Source organism: Cervus canadensis, chromosome 33, assembly GCF_019320065.1.
Source record: "Cervus canadensis isolate Bull #8, Minnesota chromosome 33, ASM1932006v1, whole genome shotgun sequence".
NCBI lineage: Eukaryota > Metazoa > Chordata > Mammalia > Artiodactyla > Cervidae > Cervus > Cervus canadensis.
In genome coordinates this window covers 7,876,458-7,900,802 of record NC_057418.1, presented here as the reverse complement: position 1 = coordinate 7,900,802, position 24,345 = coordinate 7,876,458, and the positions used below count along the sequence as shown (strand labels likewise).

Genomic DNA, 24,345 nt, shown 5'->3' with positions numbered 1-24,345 from the left:
AAATGTTTATTTACAATGATCAAGGAGCAAATAGATTTGCTCCAAAAAAGGGAAGTGCTAGAAGCTCAGGAATAAGAAGAAGATGTGGGCTGTGTTGAAGGAATTTCATGAACATGTGCAGCTGCCAGACACTGGATAGTGTTTCTGGAAAAGGGCTTGACTTAGTGATCCAGTTAGCTCTTCATTGAAATAATGTAGATTGAGTGACTAATTGTTTTAATAGCCAGGAACTTGCTGAAGCTGAAACTCCAATACTTGGGCCACCTCCTGAGAAGAGTTGACTCATTGGAAAAGACCCTGATGCTGGGAGGGATTGGGGGCGGGAGGAGAAGGGGATGACAGAGGATGAGATGGTTGGATGGCATCACCGACTCGATGGGCATGAGTCTGAGTAAACTCCGGGAGTTGGTGATGGACAGGGAGGCCTGGCGTGCTGCGATTCATGGGGTTGCAAAGAGTCAGACATGACTGAGTGACTGAACTAACTAACTAACTGTGCTCAATGATAGTAATGAGCAAGACAGACATTGTGCTGTCTTCAAGGATGTTTTGGTTGAATGGATTGAGCTATGCTCCCTGTGTCTGCTTCATTCTGTTCAGCAGTCAGCAGGTTTGGCCTGCTTAATCTGAGTTCATTAACGACTGGACTTGCACATGGCCAATGTGGCCTTTCCTCCAACTCTCTGCTTCCTCATCTTTTAGCTTCTGCTTCTACTTCTTTGTGAGATCAGCCTGTAGATATTGATTCATTCAGATTCCAGAGAAGGAATCTGGTCTACACTGCTCTTTGCTGTGCCGAGTCATAGGTGGTTGTTCTTAGGTAAGCAGCAATGGCTAGATCAGATCACACGATCTAAAGCCTTGGTGTCCTGAAGCTGGCCCTTTCTTTTGCAATGTGGGGAGGCAGATTTCCGCATAAAGGACTGTGCTCGGGAAGCTAGGGGAAACGCTGCACTACCATCAGCCCCTGATCTCTCTGGCAGATTCCTGGACCCTGATACTGCTCCTTGAGGCTGAAAATGACGAATGCCATTAACGAACAGTTTCCTGGAAACAAGTTTCTACCATTATTTCAGGATTCAATTACTTGGGTGTGTACCTGTGAGACGCTTATTTTAATCAGCTTGGGTCGCCATGGCTTAGAGAACAAACATTAATTTCTCACAGTCTTGAGGCTGGGAAGTTCAAGATCAGGACTTAGGAGATTCAGTTCTTGGCGGCTCCCTCTTCCTGTGTTGTAGAGGCAGGCTTCTTGCTGTGTTGGAGAGAGACTGAGATAGGAGAGAAGTAGCTATATCTTTTGTGTCTCTTATTATAAGGGTACTAATTCCATCATGGAAACTTCACCCTTATGACCTGATTACTTCCCAAAGGCCCCATTCCAAATATCATCACAGTGGGGTTTAGGGTTTCAATATATGAATTTTGGAGAGCCATAAAATGCAGCAATAACAATGCTTACGTATCAACTCTGATACAACAGCTAATGAAATAAATGAGTAAGCACCTCTTAAAAATTATTTTCAGAAACTCTTTAAAGTCTACCAGAAGAGCAAGATATGAGTGCTAGCTTTTACCAAGGAACAACTTAGCCTTGTCTGTGAACCTTTCTATATCAATCAGTACAATAATCTTTGCTCACTTGATAAACTTGAGGTGGTATTTATCGCTCCATTGATTTGCTTTGCCGGCATCTTTTTTCCCCTCTGTGCTTAGTCACTCAGTCGCGTCCGACTCTTTGCGACCCCGCGGACTGTAACCCGCCAGCTTCCTCCGTCCATGGTGATTCTCCAGGCAAGAATGCTGGAGTGAGTTGCCATGCCCTCTTCCAGGGGATCTTCCCAACCCAGAGATATAACTCAGGTCTCCCACATTGCAAGCAGATTCTTTACTGTCTGAGCCACCGGGGAAGCCCTTTTTCACCTATATATTGATCATAAAACTAAAAATATTTCCTTTTTGCATCAGCTTTCTTGATCCAGTCTTTTGAAATATCACAGGTCAACTAAGAATCTAAGAAAGAATGCCTTTTTGTTTGTTTGTTTTCATTCAGAGAACCTCTCACATTGGCAGAGATTAATACATGCTACACATTTTAATATGAGAAACATTGATTTTAAACTTCCAGAGCCAACCTGTTCATGATAAGAATCCTCCTGAGCTCATGCTCCTCTTCTTCTCTTTAGTTTTTGGATAACTTTGTAAAGTGCAGTAATTCTTCAGTTACACATGTCTTTGATATATTTCTGTATTAGAGCGAGAGTTCCCCTTTTAGGAAGTTCAGTCTGATTTGGGGGGAAAATTATTGGAGGCTGTTTATTATTTACCTTCTAGAATTCCTCAAATATGATTCTAAACTAATTTTAAATATATATATATGTGTGTATAATTTAGACTTTAGAGTCAACTAATATTATGTCAAACTCTGCTCTAGGAATTTTTTACATGTTTTGGCAGTTTCACAACCAGCCTAGGAGGAAAAAAATTCACCAGATTTTATAAATGAAGACACTGAATCTCAGAAAAGTTAAGTGACTTGCTCACATGAAAACATGTCTTGTTTATGAAATGGACAAGACAAACAGATAGAACTGTATTGGTCCTGATGGTAACCATTAGTTGCTAGTTCAGTCTTCTCCTTGAAGATGTATTAAAAATAGGAATAAGTGAAAATGGTGTATTATTGTCCATTGCATGAAGTCATTAAATGAGCCACTGCATTTTATGCAAGATAGAGGTAGTCTCTTTTTCTGAAGCTCTGCTAGGTAAGTGAGCATGTACAGTTTTTATAAGATTGAATTATGGGATAAAAGAGAAGAAAAATAATGATGAAATGCAGAAAGTTTTGACATGCATTTACTTGAATAACTAAACAATTAAGATATGTTTAGTATTGGTTGAAATTCAAGCTCAGCTCCAACAAACACCAAAATAAAAGTAGCTCAAACAAGATGTTTCTTTCTCTCTCAGTTAACAGCTGGACCTGGGTAGTTCTGGGCACTATGGAGGTTTCCAGCTCAGTCACCAGTAGGCAATAGATAGTGTCCCTAAACCTCATGGTAGCCTGAACTTTGATATTGGTTCCCGGTCTCTCATGATGCCTACTTAGAAATATTAAGATGCATTTAAAAATTTCATCACCCTTTTCTGATAGCTGATGATCCCTTGAGAATAAGCGAAATGACAAGTACAGTCAATTAAAGGGAGGCTTGCTAGACAAAGGCCTGATGAGAAGACAGTGTGACAAATTCTGTAAGAAAAGTAGAACCACTGTGAGTGATATGAGATAAGGAATTTTCTGCAGGGATTAGACATCACATAATTGTGGGAGCTGCTGAGAAAGCACAGATCTGGAAGGGACAGTTAGAGGAAAGAGAGAAGGTCACTCGTCAGGGCCTCAGAGGAAAGCTGGTGGAGTCTGGTAAGCCTGTGCCCTCTGTATCTGGATGCAGCCTGAAGTTTCTGCAGGTCAGCAGGGCAGGTGGGAGGAAAAGCTGGGCTTGGAGCAAGGGCAGCAAAGACCCGGGACCCTGCTAGGACAAGCAGGAATCCCCAAGGAGAAATGGGAACCCACATCTGTCGCTCACCACGTCAATTCTGATAATGCAGGCCACCTGCAGAAAATCGGTGTCCTTTTCCCCAGAGCCCTCCCATGTGCCTGGCCTGGTACTTGGAGAAGCTGGAGGAGGAGATCTGGGTGTACTGGCTGCTCCTCCATGCCAGCAAGGACAACCAGCATATCACAACAACTCATACATCCTGCACGCATGTCTAGGGCACCAACCACCCAAGCACAGGGCTGTGTCACTTTGGCCTTCCAAGTCTCAGGCAAATTTCTCTTTTGGCCAACCCTCACCCAGAACTACATGGGGAAGGGAATTCTGGGAAATGTAGTTCCAGCTTAGCTAAATTGACACAGGACAAAATGGTCAGGTGATAAACTCGACTAAGAGAACAAATAAGAATCTGGAAAGCAATGTTTCAGAGGGTCAAAGGCTCTGTATTCTGTCTTCTGTGTAGACATTTATTTCTTTTAATTAAACATTACTTGTTAAAATAAATGACTAGCTTCCATTCCATCTAGTTCTAAAAAAGAGGTTATTTCATTACTGTCTCTTGGCTTTTGTTTCTTTAGCTATAAAACCAAAGACACTCTTTTGCTAATGCATGATAAAAGCTTTCATATTTATTTTCTCAGGAATGTTAATTGTCTCCCTTGAGCTGATGATCGTCACGTATCTCCAGTTCCATCACCTCATGTGACTTCTTGTTCCTTTTTTCCCAGTGAGTGCTGGACTTTTCCATTTTGATGCTTCACTGTCAGCTGAACACAAAGAAGCTGTTGCTGAATTCTTATTCCCCTTATGCCAAGAAGACTTGTCTTTGTTTTCCATGGGGTAGTCACTCTGCCAGTCACTCAGTTCTAATGCTCTGGGACCATTTCCCGATGGAGTCAATGATCAAAAGTTCTTGGATTTTCCCTCAAAATGGACTCCTCTGTTCATATTGTCCTTCCCTTTTCTGCCATCCTCACCTATTCCTTATGGTCTCATCCTGAGATTACTGGGAAGCCCTTCGTGTGGTTCTTTCCCCTCCCAGCCTTTTCCACGTACACCCATCCACCATACCAGTATTCCCTAAACAACCATGTTCCTCATGTAACCACAGCTCACAAATCTTCCATGACTTCCCACTTTCTTCCATATCAGAAAAGTCAAATCATTTTCAAGATGAAAAGAAGACTAGAAATGCTCTACTCTACATTTTCCTTTTATAAAAAAGAAACAAGAAATTCTGAGAGATTGAGATGACGTAGATTTAGGACTAGATCTCTGGGTATCTATCTGAAGCCTAATTCCATTGTCTTTCTACTATGATATCACGCATCCTGGAAGGAAAGGAAGTGTGATTTTCAAGGCCCTCCATCATCCACCCAACTCCATCAGGGTGTCTGCATGACTCCAAGGGAACCATTTACATCATAGTCTATAGACTTTTCTTCCAGGGTACCATTCATATAGAAATACATTTAGATACCCGGGGATACAAAGAGTTGTGACATGAGGCAATACTTTGCTCTCTGTGCATTTTGATTTTCCACTGCTGCATACCCAGGTCGGGAGACAGAAAGCACTTGCTGTGACCTCTTTTCCTTCCGCATCTAGTCTACCGAAATCCCTCCTATCTTGAAAGCTCAGTGAAAGTCTTATCTCCTCTATGAATTCACTCCATTTCTTCAAGGTCTTTATTCATATGAACCACCAGTTATTTCTAGCATAGAGTAGTTCAGTTCTGAGCTACAAAGAGCCTGAATTTGAAATCAGAAAACTTGAGGTCTAATCTCAGTTCTTCTGCCTACTGGCTATGTAATTTTGAGTCATTTATTTTCTCTGAAGCTGTTTCTAAATCCATGAACGAGGCATAATAATACCTGTCCTACATCACAGAGTCTAGGTGGTCATCAAGGGAGCCAAAGCATAGGCATGTGTTTTGGATCCTGTAGTATATGACGTAAATGAAAGTTACCACGTGATAACAGCTTAGTCCTTAATGATACAGTGTATTGTTTCGAGTGTTTACTGGTTTATTGACCAGAATGTGGTTACTGGATTGTAAGCTCTTAGAGGGAAGACATGACATCTCATATTTTTTCCTTCTCTCCCTTGAAGTCGTGCTGAGTGCTAAGTTGCTCAGTCTTGTCGGACTCTTTGTGTCAAGAGTAGTCCACCAGCCTTCCTGTCCACGGGATTCTCCAGACAGAATACTGAACTTTGTTGCCATGCCCTCCTCCAGGGGATTTTCCGAAGCCAGACTCAAACCTGAATCTCTTTTTTCTCCTGATTGGCAGGCAGGTTCTTTACCATTAGCACCACTTGTTTGAAAATGATGCAGGGGTCCATTCATGTTTCTAAGGAGGAGAGCGACAGAACTTGAAAACAAAGATGAATATACAGGAAAAGTCTCGGACTGTGTTTCTTTATCTGTGTCAAGCTATAGCTAGTTGGTAGGCTAAGTACTAACAAAGCTAGGGCTACTAGGTTGCCACAAAAAGCCTGTATGTCCTGAAACCATCAAGTTTTTGCTGAACAATCCATCACCTTGCAATCACACACCTCAATTTGAAACTCGAACCCACAGTTTTCTAACCTCAGTCCTTTGGGTGGGACTCCAATCCAGCTGCACTTCAGCTGGTACTTGAACCCACAATTTCTGGCTTAAGAGGGGCCTTGAACCCACAGTCTCCCAGCTGAAACCACACACCTGGTCACAGGACTTAATGGACCTCAGGTTATTTATGTCTTGCTGCAGAAAAAAATTCAGCAAGAGGCAAAGTGACAGGCAAGAAGTAGGTTTATTAATATAGGACACTTGTGAAGGATACAAGAGGGTGGGCAAGAGGAATCTGCTCCGAAAAGTAAATAGGAAAGCAGGTTTATTTAGGGAGAAACATACTCCACAGACAGAGCTCAGGCCATCTCAGAAGGTGAGAGGCCCCAAAATATGGGGTGGTTAGTTTGTATGAGCTGAATAATTTCATAGGCTAACAAGTGGGAGAATTACTCCAACGATTTTGGAGAAGGGGACTGAGACTTCCAGGAACTGAGCCACTGCCCACTCTGACCTTTTATGGTCAGCCCCAGAACTGTCCTAGTGCCTGCGGAAGTGTCATTTTGCACATGCTAATATATTATAATGAGCATATAATGAGGCGAAGGTTCACTGACAGTCAATCTTCTGCCATTTTGGGCCTGATCTGTTCTAACTAGCCTTTATCATACCCTCAATGGCCTTGTCATTCTTCTAAAGGTTGTGCCCTGCCCCCTTCCCTCCTGTCTCAATTTGGGCATGAGTTCTAAAAATCTTTTTCTGTTATGGCCTCTAAGAAAAGATGCAGGAGCGTTAGCAGTGCTCAGAAACAAGTAGTTGGAAGCACTTAGGGCATTTGTCAAATCATAAAGAGTTATTTGGGAATTTCAGACACAGAGTATCTAAAAGTAGTACCAGATTTTTTTTTTTTTTTTTTTTGACACCTCTGCTTTTTGCACTCACATGGAGAAGAGTCTTTCAGAGCATTTCTTAGAACAAAAGCAAAGCTATTGAGATGAGAATCTCAGGTTTGAAGGAGGTTTGCATTTGGGAAAGGGAAATAACCCATCATCTCCTGATTTCTTCCACTTGTAATTGCTGTTTCAAGCACTGATTCAGATATTCACACCTGAAGCTAGAAGGCAAGCAGTAGGTAACAGAATGTAGTGGTGGTTTATTCAGTCTTGTCGAACTCTTGTGACCCCATCGACTGTAGCCCACCAGGCTCCTCTGTCCTTGGGATTCCCCAGGCAAGAATACTGGAGTGGGTTGCCATTTCTTTCTCCAGGGGATCTTCCCAACCCAGGGATCGAACCCGTGTCTCCTGAATTGCAAGAGGATACTTTACTGCTGAGCCACCAGAGAAGCTTGAATACATTCCCTTTAAGCAGTTAATTCACACTGATGGCTTAAGACTATCAATTCTGCTAGAGGTTTTAGAAGAGATCCGAATAATTCTTTTTTCCTTGCTAGGAGTTAGTCATTTATGTCCGTGTTCATATCGTAGTTAATTTTTTCTTTTCCAAAGAAACCATGCTGTAAGAATTCCAATTCAATAAACAAAATTGTATTCTAGAGTATTGGCACAAATGACTTGGAATTTAAAGAATATTTTTATTAAGAGCAAATTTTCATGTCAGATCATGAATGCATTGTAAAACTTATTAACCTGATGTGATTATTGCTCAGGTATTTCATTTAGAGAGCTTATTACTTGTAATAGAAGCAAATCCTTTGTGTCAACAGGGGCATAAAGGGAAAAGTACTTGCTGTTCCAAAGAAAACTCAAAAGCAAGATTAAATCACCTTTATTAAATCTTTTAAAATATGGGTTGGCTTAGAACAACATTCCTTCATTGTATTAGATCACAACATAGTTTCTCTTGTCAAAAAGTATTTCTATTTTTAGGCTAAAGTGTATGCCCGACATTATTTCACTTTCTGGTCCTCCGTTTGCCTGGGTCTAGAATAATTGGGGTACTCTGGAATCTAGAATTCAGAAGGGGGTTTAAATTTGCCACCAGGTAATCTTACATATTTTATTTTATACATTTAAAATATTATTCTATGGAGGAATCCAAGGTTTCACGAGCTTGCTGCAGGGATTCATAGAGGTTAAGAACTTCTGCCCTCCTGTAACTCATACTAAAACTCTTCCATCAAATAAAATCACAATATATACCCCACTGCTTTTATTAGAGACTTTTATGAAACATTCTATTTTTCACGACTCATCTCTCCCTTTAAAATATGTTCAAAATCTTAACTTGACTCTCCACTCTTTCTGGGGTGATTCTGATGATTTTAGCTCCTTCTAATAACGAACACTTTTCTATTGTAGTTCAAGCTTCAGGGTAGAACCAAAGATCCCTGACTTTGTGAGGACATAGAGCCACACAGAGATTTGTCTTCTTCTTAGGCTTCAAAAGTAAAGCAGAAATTAGTCCAAACCCAAAGCATAAAGTCATTATCTCATGAGTTCATTTGAGGTAATACTTGTGTAGCCACCCTTCTTAAAATAGCCTCTGTAACTCAGAAAAATGTGTGTGACTGTTCTTTTCAAAACAATTATTAGGGCCTTTTTTTAAAATCCAAAAACTCCTATGTCCATAAATTAATTAATTAACCTCTTCTTCTAGCTCATGACTAATATCTTTTCATTAGAGCAGATTGAAGGAATTTGTCCAAGGTCACATATTAAGCTCCATAATGAGATTATGACTGTTACCCTTTAACTGCCTTTGTATTCTCAAGTTCAAGCAGAACTTTACCCTGAAGACTAAATGACAGGTGACCAAATCACCGCCCCCTATCTCTTCTTCCAAATAGGCAGGATCCCCAGCAAGAAAGCATCTCGGAGTGACCCGGAAGAGAAGAGAGGGGCAGAAGGTGGTGGGGATTCATCTGGTCACTCACTTGTCCAGCACATGTCAATGGCTCAGTCATGACCCACCGGGCATGGGACCCACTGATGGTGACTCGGGGATGGGTGAGCGAAAGCCACGCCTCCCCTGCGTGGAGCTAGCGGTGGGGACAGGCAATGAGACAGAAAATAAGTAGATGTAGAATACAACTTTGAGAAGAGAGACATGTCAACATTTAAGTGGAAGTAAGAGTGATGGAGAAAAATAAAGGATCGGGGATAAGATCAAATGGCCTTAAGGGGGACACGCAAGGTTTAGGAGGAGGTTTGGGAGGAGAGTAACAAAGCCTGCAGAGGTTGTAAACAAAGTGCATGAATTCAGACCAGACTTTGGCATCAGGCTTCCTGACACTGAATTGCAGTTCCATGCTGTGGGACTCCAGACAAGTCAATCCATCTCCCCAGGCTCCAGCTCCCCGACCCTCCTCACAGGTTAACGGTGGGCTTGAACACAGCTGTTTGCATGTTGGATGCCTCGTGCCTTGCCTGGTGCATGGCAGGGACTCAGTACACTTAGTCATTAGTGCTATTAAACATCTGGGTACAGTCTAGACTTGAGATGGATGGTTCCAGTAATGCCAAGGGCTGACCTCAGCTGGCATTGTGCTTAAGCCATTTCAGGAGACATAGCAAATGTTCCATGGCCCCATATTGAATTATGATGCCATAGTCCTCCTCACCTCCCTTCCAAGCATCATTCCAGTTAGGTCAAGACTAAAGAAAATACATGTATTGCTTGAAGTATGATTCAGTTCTGCATTACCTACAGTCAAGGGAGCCTTCTAGTATATCAGACAGATGTTACAGGAAATTCTGAGGCTTTGGTGAAAGGTGTGATTTAGGCTGAGAAATAACCAATTCCCTATTATTCTGGGTTGGCACAACTAATTTAGACTCTGTGTCTTGGGTGTCTGTCTTGTTCGTTGTTGTTTCCTTGAGCCTAACCTACTGCCTGGCCCACAGTAAAGGCTCAAGAAATATTTGTTAGGTGAGTCCAAAAAAGTTTTTGGAACTCTTTCAGCTTCTGTGATGTAGGGGTGCTGTCTCTCTAGTCAGCCATTGACATATCCTGATCTCCTCTAGCATGAATCTGTATCAATATAGAGTGCATCAGAAATAAAAGTGGTTTGTGTGGAGCCTCATACACATTTGACCAAAAGTTATGTCTGAGTAAAGCTACTCAATTGAGGATGTGGAGCCCTCTCTAATTCATTTGGTGACTTAAGAAGTTTCATGTCTTAAATTTACAAAAATTAAGGCCATAAAAAATGTATGGTATTAGAAAATATTGATTTCTATTATGTTCTCCAAATATAAGATTTAACCCTTCTCCTGAAGTGGAAAAAAAGACTGAGATTAGCCATATCATGGGATAATAATTCCTACCTCGGTTTAGTAATTGAATGTTTCAAAACTTGACTCTCCAAAAAAGTGTTGAGATAATTTCTTCCTGGTTTTCCTAGCAGAAATATAGAAAAGTCTAAGTCTGGTATTTGGGGGTTGTTTTTACCTACTTAATTAGTGTTAGAACTTATAGAAATATTTCAATGGATTATCTGAGGCTTAAGAATCATGTAAAATTTCTCAGATGTAAGCGGGAAGTCTAAAGTTAATAATGGTAATAAAAGATCTTTGTAAAAAAAAATTCATACCATAGCTACAAATAATCAGCTCTCAAGAACTATAAACTGGCTGATATTTGAACCCACTAGCAAGCTTACAAATTAGCCTGTCTTAGTTTCACAGATTTTGGCAAAAGACACGAGACTCTGGTCAGAGACAAAAGACAGTTTATTACTATTAGCAATAGCAATAGCCAGAGTTAACAGCATTTGCATGGTTCCCCAAGCCCTAATGCCTTGACATCATGAACCAGGCCAGATGACACCTACATATAGAATGGGTTATTTTAGAGGAGAGGAACCCCAACCTTGGTGAACCCAAGTCTTTTATAATAGACAGTAAACCAACCTGATTTTTCCCTTGGAGGGAGATATTAATTTAAGCAATAGTAAGCAAACTTTTGCCCAGAGGACACACTCCATCTTCCAAGGCTGCTTGTTATATGAACATCCTTAGAAAGACAGTCTGGAACAAAGTCAGTGCCTTTTCTCAGGAAACATACTGAAATGCAAGACCCATGAAAAATTTTTTTCAACTCAAATATTCTAAAAAGACCACTTTCTGTTTAAAACAAAACATTGAAACTTTTTAAGGCACAAAGATTATAGATCCTAGCTTTGTTTGTTGGTTTGGTTTTATGGTGTTTAAGCAGCCTTTTGGAGGATAGGTATCAGTAGTAAGCATATGACTCATCTGCCATAACATTTAATCTAAATTTTATAACTAAATAACGAGCTCTTCTAAAAGAAATTGTTCATGTGATGTTTGCGTAGGTAAAGATGATGACAATTCCAGGGGTGTGGAATAGCAGGTTCTAATTTGGAAGTTTACTTAGCTGCTCGACTCCAAGATATACAGGGTTTAGAACAAAGGCTTGCAGACCAGAATTACATTAAATGTTTCCAAAGAGATTTTGATATTCTTCATATTTCCTTCTAGGCTTCAGGCCTCTAATACTCAAAACCAACACAGTCAAAGACTTTTTTAGTGCTCAATCTTTTCTTTTTCCTACCATTCTTATGGAATAATACATACTTTTAGAGAAAAGGCATATTGATTAAATTATTATTCTTTAAACAGAAGAATTTTATTATCAAATGTAGCCATTATACAATCATATTCAGGCAATGGGTTTGTGTTAAGTGTGTCTGCCTTTAAGATCTTCCAAATATTTTTTTTCTTTAAAGTTTTATGTTTCAGTTATCACCAAAATTCATACCAATACTGTTCCTCCTCCCCCCCAGTTAATTAAGTTAAAAGATATTTAGCTTGATTAAAGCGGTGATTTATTTGGTCTTCTGGTGTTAGTCATTACAGTAATGCAAAGTAAACCAACAATAGTATCGGAATGGTTTTATACTAAATTTGCATCCAAGCAAAAGAGGAAAAACTTAACGAAAAGAAATATGTGCCCTTTGCTAATTAAATTTCACTTTCCTCTTTGGAGTTAGATGATGCACAGTGGTTCCCAAAAGAACCAAAGAGTCTGAAACTGCATTTTTGTAGCACAAACACAGCTAAACACAGATAAATAGCACCATTTATTACATTGCCATCAACAACTGTTCACATAATATAATACATTGGTGTTTAACTTTTCTCTCTGACCTGCAATATGATCATTGTCTCATGCCCTTAAAAATTATGAATATCAGACAGTGAAGACATTAAAGAAATAGAGTAAAGGTTTTAACACTATCTTAATAAGCACAGTATTCACTTGTTAGTTTATTGTTCTTCAGAACGTGTTAAGCATTTTTCCAAAGAACACTTGTAACATTAAAAACTATAATACTTTTCTCATTGAAGTCTGAAGCATCATTCATGAGAAAAGTACAACATAAAATGTTACATGTGAAGCACGCCATTCACATCATACTGTAAACCAGAGTGGACTACTTTTTTTGTAACTCCTTTCTTTTTTTGTTTTTCTTTTTGAATTCTAGTTCAGTGATCTGCAAATTGGGATAAGCATACTCCTGGAGGCTACTTTCTGGAATCTTCCTTCAATAATACATTAAAGGAAATCAGTTTCTTGATTTTTAGGAAAAATCTGTTTCCTAAAGTTTCTTCTTCTCTATCTTCCCACTAATAACTATTCTTCCACTTAAAAGAAAGCACGTCTATTACCTGCCAGAAATCTTATTATGACACTATTTCCCCAATTATAAAAACCTGAGGAACACTAATCAAAAAGGCAGTTGGAGATATTGGTATAGGTGTGGTATGGAAAAATGACTTAATGACTATATAATAATACCTCTTAAGCCTGGATATTTCCAATAATTTGTTTTCAACAAACATAGGCTGAGCTAATCAAGTTATCAACTGATACATCATTACAACAAAATTTTTTTGTTAACTTAAAGAATGTAGCGACACTGCTATTATAAAAATTTTTCAACTCCCCATCAATTTTTATTATTCTTGAGAACATTTCGTCTATTTAAAAATGTAAACTTCATGTTAAATGCCATATTGCTATATTTTTAAATGGAATGAAGATGAATATCAAATAGAGATGGTATTTAAATTCCACTGGAACTATTTGAGTGATATAAATATTCACTATTATAAACACAGAGTTTAAATGCCATCAAAAATAAATAAATAAAATATCATTGAAATTGCATAATTTGCTGTCATTTAAATTTACGGCTAAAAAAAGTGAGATGTTGATCTATAAATGAAAGAAAGTACTTAGCTTTTCTAATTATTTTAAAGGCTACACAAGCATGAACGCTTGGAGACCACTGCCACCGTTCTTATTTCCAATTGGTAGCTGCTCACAGTAGGGTTCCATTTTTAACTCTGGAATTTTTTAAGGATTTAAAATTTAATCCAATTAATCCTGGTAATCCAATTTCTCATAAAATATCTTAGAAAATCATTTCTGATTGATTCTGACTAGAAATCATTAAAATAGAAAGATTGGGGAACACTGAGGCTTTATTTCATTGCTTTTCTTGGTTTGTTAATATTCTTGAATAAAGTATCTATTTTAAAAGCGGTGAGGAGCGAGCAAACTTCAGAGAGACTGAGAGAAGGGAGAATAGAAAAAATAAAGTCAAGCTACAATACCACTGCTGATGCTGTGGATGGGGGTTTGCTGTGCTGGGCTTGGTCGCTCAGTCGTGTCCGACCCTTTGCAGCCCCAGGCTCCTCTGTCCATGGGGATTCTCCAGGCAAGAGTACTGGAGTGAGTTGTCATGTCCTTCTCCAGGGGGTCTTCCCAACCCAGGGATCGAACCCAGGTCTGCTGCATTACAAATGGATTATTTACCTTCTGAACCACCAGGGAAGCCCAAGAATATTAGAGTGGGTAGCCTATCCCTTCTCCAGGGGACCTTCCCGACCCAGGAATCGAACCAGGGTCTCCTGCATTGCAGGCGGATTCTTTACCAGCTGAGTTACCTGGGAAGCCCAATGGTGGCTTATGGAGGAGTATATTTTTAAAGGACAGGATTTTCCCACTCAGGGAGCTTATAAGATCATAATTTTTTTTTAAACATCTAGTTGGAAGGAAATAGGCATACTTCCTTTCAAATTCACATTTTTAAGTACCTCTTTGCAGTAAGAGGAGAGCTGGGTCTGCTGCACATTGCCTGCAAAGTCAGTAAAAGCCATAGGATTTGGCTTCACTCCTATAAAGTGTAGGACACTGGCTCCATCAGGTTGTTGGGAACTCTACAGCCTAATGTAGAACTTCCTCCGAGTTGCTAGGAGTTCCCTAAGAGTTTCAAGGTAAGGTAAGCGTTTCAAGCCTTCCATGAGTCTTTCAGACCCGAGGCTGCCATGGCATGTGGTTCAGGAAACGCTCAAGCCAAATGGAAAGCATGGCTGAAATGCTGCAGGGTTTACATCTGAAAGCACAGGGAGAGAAGGACAGTCTCAGTGGAAAAAACGTTCAGCAGTCGCAGAAATACAGGAAGAGCGGGAGGTAAGCGTGGCTGCTGACATGGGGGAGCTCAGCCGTCTCCACTGATTGGCCCTATTTATCCAAGTGTGTGTCCTCTGCTGCACACAGAGCCTTCAGTGAGTTTGTCCCTCATGGTCGTTTTATGGCACTCCGTGCAGCCATAAACACCACAGATTCCATCTGGGTCAGGCCTGTTCTGACAGGCAACCTTGGTGATTGAATACCATGTGAAATACGACTCTCAGTATTTGTGGACAAGCGTCTCCCAGCAAGTCCAAAATTTCCACAATCCTTGTAACCTGGAGAAGAGTTTAAAGAATCACGCAGACATTTATAGAGGCACATATTGCAGAGGTGGTCCTGGAAGAGGAGGGTAAAAGGTGAAATAATAGACGTCAAGGAGAATTGTTCCAGGGCCTGCTCACCTACAGCAAATGACTGCACTCACTGTGGAAGAATTATTATATCTCTGACTACTCCAGAGACAGCCACCGCTTTATTGTAGCAGATGGCAATAACTTGATTTTTGGTGGTGAGAAATTAGTCTCTCTCATTGGAAAAACATTTGGGATTAAAAAAAACGAACATCCACCTATTATTAAATATCAATATATTAACTTCCTGTGATAGTTTATACCTCTTTGCTCTTTACTTACGAACTGAAACAGCTTCCCCATTCCCTCTGCCCTGGGTACTCACAGCCCTTTTCCAGAGAACATGGAGACATAAAATTCTGGCACCGTCTTGCACCCAAGACTGCCATGGAGGGACTTTACCCCTTCAGTAAGTTCTATCTTGCTGCAAATAGCACTTTCAGATTTTTATTTCACTCTCTATGGATCTGAAAACCTGTACTGTTTATGATTCTGAGATCTGTTAAAGCTATTTTAACATTGTCGTTGTTGTTCAGTTGCTAAGTTGTGTCCGAGCCTTTGAGACCCCATGGACTGCAGCACGCCAGGCTTTCCTGTCCATCACCAATTCCCAGAGCTTGCTCAAACTTAGGTCCATCAAGTCGGTGATGTCATTCAGCCATCTCATCCTCTGTCGTCCCCTTTTCTTCCTGCCTTCAATGTTTCCCAGCATCAGGGTCTTTTCTAATAAGTGGGCTCTTTGCAACAGTTAGCGAAAGTTTTAGAGCTTCAGCTTCAGCATCAGTCCTTCCAATGAATATTCAGGGTTGATTTCCTTTAGGATTAACTGGTTTGATCTCCTTGCAGTCCAAGGGATCCTCAAGAGTCTTCTCCAACATCACAGTTCAAAAGCAGGACCCCTACCTGCGTCAAATACCCATGGCAGGAAGGAGCCCAGGGGACTGGCCGGTGGCATAGATGATTTGTCTTCAACAAAGTGAACTTACCTACTTTTATCTTTTATTTGCTCAAGGACAGCCTTGTTACAAAGGCTTCACCAAAATTACGCACCTCTCATTCTTCTCAGAGCCAGATCCCCAGTCTTGCAATGCTCAGGGCAAAGTTACCTGATCTTTGCCCTGGTCTCCAAGGATACAACCTGCAGAAACCTGGTGGAGGACTTTGGGGCACAGAATGGAGAGCAGGGCTCTGGAGTGTTATCTTGGAATTCCTTATTAATTAGAACAACAATAATCATCTTCCTATGCTTGCGATTCTCTTCCATACCCTCAAGGTAACCATACATAGATTCACTTGGAGCAAATAATCAAGGGAAAAAAAAATATGTGTTTGCAGCCCTCTTCTGTAATTTAAATATTTTTCTTTGAAACAGCAAATTTACTTTGAGCAGATGTTCTCTCTACAGAGCGTGATCCTGCCACGAGAGGTAAATCTTCAGTTAGAGACCCAGGTGACAGCTCCATGATTCTGGCACAGGCAGCCCCAGTGGTTGCGGGTCAAGGGGGGCCCTCCTCAGCCTCTTGCTTCTTCCTCCTCTGGGGGCGGACGATGCAGCTGGTCTGTGTATAAACACTGGGTTTGCAACATAAGGTGACTGAGCCAGCGCTGAGCCAGGGCGGGGGCAACTCTTAAGCCCTTCTTTCTTCAGAATCAGAAGTGCTTATACTCCTTATCTACATGTTCATTAACAAATATTTATTGAGCCACTCCCAAGAGAGCACCGAGATGAAAAAGCGTGAGATCCAGAGACGGTCTGGGCTCCACGCCACCTCTACGATCTGTTAGTGTCTAGTTGCTCAATCATGCCCAACTCTTTGTGACCCCGTGGACTGTAGCCTGCCAGGCCCCTCTGCGCATGCAATTTTCCAGGCAATAACACTGGAGTGGGTTGCATGCCCTCCTCCAGGGGATCTTCCCCATCTAGGGATCGAACCTGCATCTCTTATGTCTCCTGCATTGACAGGTGATTTCTTTACCTCTAGCGCCGCCACCTGGGAAGCCAGTGTTGGGACCTTGGCAAATTATGAACTCCTTTCAACCTCAGTTTCCTCTTCTTTAAAAGAGGGGAAAAGTAAAAAAATAAAAAAATAAAAGAGGGGAAAAGTAATGTTAGTCTCTAATGGGGAGGGATTCAGCGAGGATCCAGTGATACAAGGTTTGTAAAGGGCTGCGTCCATTGAAAGAACTTGTAGCTCTTAGGCAAACTGGATTTGATGGGCTGTGAGCAGAAGTCACGTAATCCCATCAGGCAGGTCCTCTAGGGGTCTGTGTCACTCTGAGATCACAAGAAGTTCTCAGATCAGTTCTTGTGTCAGGAAGAGTCTCCTTTCAGAAAGTCAAATATTTGATATCAGATCAAATCCTGGAGCTCTGTTTAATTGAGAGCTTCTCTCCACCCAGCTTGCCGCGGAGCCCGAGCGGAGGGAGGGAGTGGAGCCCGTCTCCTCCTGCACTCTCCCGGCTCTGTTAGCGGTGATGGTGAACTTCTCCAAGGTTAGGGGCAGAGGAGATTACAGGATAGGAACCAGAGGAGAGTGGGTAGAGCCAGCATCTGGCTGTGTGCTTGGCAGAGGGCTCCAAGCTGCCTCCTGTCGTGGGCAGGTGGCCCCAGCCACTGCACTTCCCGTTTGCAGTTCCCAGGGCAGTGGCACCTGCCCCAGCCCTTTATGTGGCTCCTCCTCCTTCCAGGGACCCTTGTCAAGCTCCCTCAGTTTCTCACCTGCCTGGAGAGAGAAGACAGCACATCCCTCCTCCTTCCTCATGTGGAAGGACACTGCCCTGCAAGCACAAATCTCGCGGAGGTCAGTGGGGCAGAGGTCAGTGAGCTGGCTGTCAGCTTCAGTGGATTTTCCTTCGTTTTGCTGTTCCCCATCCACTCTTCCCTTTCTTCCAGTGCCCTGGTTGGTGCTGAGCGAGATTTTTCCTGGTGGAATTCGAGGACGTGCCATGGCTCTAACTTCCAGCATGAACTGGGGCATCAATCTCCTCATCTCTCTGACATTTTTGACGGTGACGGGTAAGAACTTGCTTTTCCCTAAGGCCTTTTATGCTCTTAGGACAGGTGTTAGGGAAGTACATCACCTGAAAAACACTTTCTTGTCAACATTTTCAAACACTCAAAAGTAAAGAGGATAGCAGTGAACCTGATGTAACAACCACCCAATTTAAACAGTTATGAATCTTTAATTCATTCATGACCCCACTTGTTCTGCCCCCAAATTAGCTTAAGTCATGTTCCAAAAACGTCTCTAAAGTTTCAGCAGGGACCTCTAAAAGATAAGACATTTAAACACTGTGACTACAATAGCATTTTCACCCCTAAAAAAAGTACTAATAGTAATCCCAAGTATCCAATCTGGGTTCACATCCTTCCTTATAATTATTTTTTATACTTTATTTGAATCACAGTTCAAATAACTGATTTACAGTTGATTAGTATGTCTCATAATTTACAGGTTTCATCTCCATGTTTCCTCCCTCCCCACACTGACTTTTAGTGCAATGTCAGCTGTACCCATAAAAGAAGAATGTTCTGGAGACACAGACATAGCCTCCTGCGGTCCTAGTACAGCTGGGTATTGCTTTCAGCTTTGAGTGAAATATTTTTAGAGAGTTCCAGTGGGTCCCCCTAGGAGGGCACCCTGGATGACATGGGCATATGACCTACGGTCTGTGAAGAACAGTTGCGGGATCTCGGGGTGTTTGACTTGGCCAAGAGGCTGCTCAGGAAGGGATGCGTTCAAATATTTGAGGCATGTCATGAAGAAGGGATGAGGAAGACTGATGCAGAGAACAGAACAGAGCCTCTGAACCCAAATTCCCAGAAGGGAGACCTGGCTTTAGAAAAGAGTGAGGAGTATGTTTGAAACAGACAAGGCTGATTCACAATGAAGTCCACATCTTTAGAAGTGGTGAGCTCCCTGCCACTGTAAGTACTCAGACAGAAAAGGGGACAAGTTTGATGAGATGAGCCTTTTTTTCTCCCCCACCTTCTACTTTTCTGATTTTATGCCCCAGAAAGGGAAGGAGGACCAAATCTTTAAGCTCTTTAGTAGTACTTGCTTGGGGGAAAATATGCCCCAGCAGCAAGAAAGGCAAGAGAGAGCAGACTTTAATCAAAATCGCCAGGAGGACTGCGGTACCGGGCTTGTTTTCCTTCTGAACCCACCTCAGCACAGCTGGCCTACAAATGCTTAATATGTGTGGATCCTTCCACTCTGCTGTTACCAAACTGCCTTCTCACAAAGCTGCTCGGTCAGTGTTCCTGACTGACTGGCTGTGATTTGTGGCCACTCAGGGCTGTCTGCCCTGGTTCAGCCTGTGGCTGGTCTGAGCCAGGCTCCTCCTCTCTGCTCCTGGCGACACTGGACTTTCTGCCACGCACAGGGCGCCACAACGCAAGGACAGACTCAAGTGCATCGGAGGCCACCTCTCACTAGCCACCTTGCCTGGACCTCGGTCAGTACTGCAGAGGGACAGTCCCTCTGGCAAGAAGCCGCCAGAGGAAAAACTCGGTTAGCAGATGAGATCCATCAAAGCCTGGAGGATCCTGCTTCTTGCTGATGCTTCTTAGCAAGTTACTGTCCTTCATTCAAACCATTATCACTTTTTTTCCCTCTGAATCCAGGAAGCCGCATTGCAAATACAGTGCCAGCTACTAAAATGATGAAATACTGCCAACATGAAGTGATTTATTCAAGTCAGAGTAAAGAAGGGGGAGCTCATTCCAAGAAGAGTCTATTTGTATAAATGTCTTTACAAATGTCGACCAAATAGAAACCAAACTGCTACAGCAGTGATTCCCCAGAGAGGAACTGTAGAGGGTTAGGAGAGAGGAGAGAGCTTACTTTCTGCTTGGCGTATTTGTGTGTTGTTTGAGGATAGCTTACTTTCAGCCTATGTGTTTCTGTGTTATTTGAGATTCTGTTGTTTGTTTTGCAATGAACATGTCTATTACCATTTTGAAAACAAAAAGTATGTTCACCAAGAAAATGGCATTGGGTTTAAACTGTGATCCTTACAAGACTGTTGTTATTCACTTCACCAGAGAAAGCTGGGGTTGTTTGTGTAAAGGAACCTTTCAGATGCCGGCTATATTTTTAATTTGTGATTGCTATTTCCCTGGCTCTACTGGCGTGTTTGAAAATACATATGTTTTTATATGTGCTCTAAGAAGCATCTATCCACAAATGGGATGGAAGCAACACAAAATGCATCTCTAACTGGTTTCTTTTGTCTCCCCCAGATCTCATTGGCCTGCCGTGGGTGTGCTTTATATATACAATTATGAGTCTAGCATCCCTAGTTTTTGTTATTGTGTTTATACCTGAAACAAAAGGATGCTCTTTGGAACAAATATCAAAGGAGCTGGCAAAAGAGTGAGTATTGTGTGTGTTGCTCTCTGAACAGCACTCTTAGCTCAAAAATTCAGCTTTTATATACAATGAAATGATAATATCTGAAATTATTTTAGGACGTTTGTTTTGGTGGGGAACCATATCTCAAAAAATAATTCTAGTTTCTCTGCTATATGTTTAATTTGCATAATTCACCTAAGAATTTGGAATAAGCACAGTTTTCTAGTCTTCCAAAGCTCTTTTCAGTAATGATTGAAGAACCTCTCCCATCTCTGTGCCTCCCCATCACAGGAGTGGTTTTTTTGTTTGGGGTTTCGATTGGTCCCAGAATGACATGCTCACCCTGTGTTAAACAGTGGGCTTCAGCCTTCTGCCTGTATCACACTGGTAGGTCCCTTGAAGCCTTAAACACCCATTAAGGCTAAAATTACCGGGAAAACTCTTGGGCTTAAATGTCTAGAGTTATTCCAAATATGGCACAAAATATGTTATGCAAGACGAAGAGTTTCCTACATGAATAGGCAATTAGAACGCTGGTTAAATAAAACTCACATGGAGAGATTGCTTAAACAATTTAAGACAGCAGTGGGCTGTAGAAACCCCTGTTTCTTTAGGAGCGGAACTCACAGCTCTGAGTGATGAAACTGGCCTGGGGGAGGAGGCAATCAATGCGCAGGGGCCAGGCTTGAGAGGGAACTTGCTACTCTTCCTAGCATTTAATCATTCTACTTGAAATGCAGGAATACGTGTTCTTAGGCTTTAATATAACAGGAGGAAAATACATATTTACAGTTTGATTTTCTTTTAAAAATACTTCCAGTACACTAGAGAGAAATGTTATGATGGCTAAAGAAATTTGCAAGCACAGTGATTCTTCAGCTTTTGTCCGAAGGAAGAGTAAACTTGATTGGTGAACTGATATATGTGAACAAGTATATAGACTGAGTGAACAAGTATATAGACTGAGTGAACAAGTATATAGACTGAGTTTTTAATCCTGGTTTAATAGTATTATATAATAATTATTTATTATCATTATTATTAGGGTATAAAGTGAGTAGGAGCATGGACGATTTTTACTTTGTACTTTATATACTTTAAAATGTTTTACAGGTAATTCTCTGGTCATTCAGTAATTAGGACTGCTAGGGCCCGGGTTCAATCCCTGGTTGGGGAACTAAAATCCCACAAGCTGAGTGGCGACAGCCAAAAACAAAGAAACAAAAAAAGGCTTACATTTTAAAGACATTTCATTTTAGTAAGCAGAAAAACTTTTCTCTTAATTTAACATAAATATCAACTGTAAGGCTAATTTTTGATGCAGATAAGGCCTTATTTTTTTAAGTATTCAATGAAAATGAAAATTATTCACTTACAAAAAATATAATTGTCATGAAAGCCAGATATCCCCTTGGCCTGGCCAGAGCATTGTCTGGCTTTATACAAGTTAAAGTCAAACAACTGGATTTCTTGGTGAGCGCAGAATCTGAACAAGACAATTAATTACACACACATGATTTACATAAGGAATATCTTCAGACCTTAGTAACGCAGTGCATTCATCTGTAGACTGGAAACACGTCTGCCAGATGCAGGCTTTTTCCAGAACTGAGCTGCCAGGACCCTCTTGACATCCACCTTTGATGGCCACCCTTTACTTCTCATCCTTCCCTAAGAGCTTGTTTCATATCAGTGGTCTGTTTAGATATAAAAACCTTCTCCCCAGATGTAGTGGCTTGAAATACACTAGTTGCTTTTTCCCATGATTCTTTGGTTTGGCTGCTGGGTGGGGCCCCTGCTCATTTCACCTGGGCTCAGTCATGCGACTCCAGCATCAGCGGGAAGGGCAGTTGGTGGAAGATGCTGACACAGAGGGGCGTTTCAGTTCTCTTTGGGTGGCCTCATCCTCCAGGAGGCTACTGTGGCTTCCTCACCTGTCAGACTCTGGGCAGCATTCCAGGTAGTGGAGGCAGAAGCTGCAAGGTTCCGTGAGGTTTCCATTCTGGAAGTCACACTACATCACTTTCTATTGTCAGTACAAGTCCTAAGGCCAGCTCAGATTCACATAGAGATTGACTTATGTCTTGATGAAATGACGGGCAAAGGTCTTTTGTTTGTTTGCTTGCCACATTTAACCTATCAATTTGACTGCACCAGGTCTTAATTGCAGCATGTGGGATCTAGTTCCCTGCTGCTGCTAAGTCGCTTCAGTCGTGTCTGACTGTGTGTGACCCCATAGATGGCAGCCCACCAGGCTCCCACGTCCCTGGGATTCTCCAGGCAAGAAATACTGGAGTGCATTGCCATTTCCTTCTCCAATGCATGAAAGTAAAAAGTGAAAGTGAAGTCGCTCAGTCATGTCCGACTCTATGCGACCCTATGGACTGCAGCCCACCAGGCTCCTCCGTCCATGGGATTTTCCAGGCAAGAGCACTGGAGTGGGCTGCCATTGCCTTCTCCACTAGTTCCCTGAGCAGGGATTGAACCCAGGCCCCCTGCATTGGGAGCACAGAGTCTTTGCCACTGGACTGTGAGGGAAGTCCCACACCTACTGTTTCTTCAAAGTCTTACCTCCTGCCTGCATGCTAAGTCACTTCAGTCGTGTCCGACACTTCGCAACACTATGGACTGTAGCCCGCAAGGCTCCTCTGTCCAAGGGATTCTCTAAGCAAGAATACTGGAGTGGGGTGCCATTTCCTTCTCCAAGGGATCTTCCCAACCCAGAGATTGAACCCGCATCTCTTACTTCTCCTGCATTCCAAGTGGATTCTTTACCACTAGTGTCGCCTGGGAAACCCTTTTACCTCCTAAGAAACAATTTTTCCCCCTGGGTCTTCTTCTCCTACCTCATCAACTCTTAATTCCTTCTTTCTCCTTCTACTCCTACATGATAGTTTTTTTTGATATCTTAGCCCTACATCCTTTTGCCTTAAGGCCAAATCTTCATCTTCAAAGCCTTGAGTAACCCTAGTCCTGGATAGTATTCGTTTCTCCTGGATCTTCAAGATTTTCTAGTCCTATTTTCTTTTTATGATGCCCTAGCTAAAATTCTTATGGTTTCACTTCCTAAAGTAGGTTATAAAATTTTGGTTTCCAGGGATGGTCTCGACCCATTATCTTCCTTATGTAACTTCTACAGTGCCTTAATTAAAATTGATTCCTAGTGGATGACTGAAAAATATCCACCATGTGGCCTGTCGATCCAATGCTGACTTCATTGTATGTGGGTATTAAATTGCAGACAGCAGTATAAAGCATAACAGGTTTTGATCTGTGGATCATAGGATGAGATTTAATCTATGACCTAACAGTCTGTGCGACGAGAGAAGGAAGAGGTATGTGCTCAGAAAAGGGAGATGAATGGGCTTCACCATACTGCTCCCTTCCCACAACTGCAGAGATTACTCATTCAGCTCTTTGTTGATGATCTACTATGGACTAGACACTGTATTAGGAAAGATATCCAGAGTCCATAACTGAAGATATCCAGAGTCCATAACTTCCTTATTTGAAGAGGCAGACCAGAAAACAGACCATTGCAATATACTGTGTTGGCAAGTGCAAAAGAAGGTCACATGTACTGGGGAAGAGAATTCCTTTAAAGGTAAGGGTTCGTTACAATTCTGGTGAGCAGTACTAATTTAAAAAATTGAAGTAGGGAGAAAGCAGTAATGAATGAACTGAACAAGGCTATGCATCACTCCTTATCGCACTCTTTTAAAGTCTTAAAGCAGAATGTTCTCAATGAATTAAAGTTAAGAAACTTTTAGATCTTTCTTTTTCATATGGGACTGTCAGAATGTATCAAATTTCAAACCAAATGAAAGTTTGAAGACAAAACTTAAGAAATGCCAGTCTTTCTATCCAGTAGACCTCCACAATAAGGCATTCATAAGAACACAGTGATTTGGGTGGCTAAAATTCAATAAGATGTATGCATTAGAATTCAGGGTAGGGAAGAAATCCATCTAAATTAGCAAAACTCTGCATTATGAAATGTCTTTGAAAGAATCACATTTCTGTTCCTTTTGAGTCACACAATTACTCAAACTTAAATACAGG

At 41.5% G+C, this 24,345-nt stretch overlaps 1 protein-coding gene across 3 annotated transcripts in view; it reads left to right on the top strand.

Moving 5' to 3' along the window:
- The window catches only part of SLC2A12 (solute carrier family 2 member 12), a 66,423-nt gene that overhangs the window by 25,564 nt on the left and 16,514 nt on the right, over nucleotides 1-24,345 (top strand). For 2 of the 3 annotated variants that reach the window (XM_043457017.1, XM_043457016.1), the window contains exons 3-4: nucleotides 17,820-17,942; nucleotides 20,172-20,304. In XM_043457017.1, the coding sequence (XP_043312952.1) occupies nucleotides 17,820-17,942; nucleotides 20,172-20,304 (256 nt within the window). Of the gene's footprint in view, nucleotides 1-8,916; nucleotides 10,190-17,819; nucleotides 17,943-20,171; nucleotides 20,305-24,345 lie in introns of those variants that run through there. The other variant, XM_043457018.1, reaches the window with a different exon arrangement.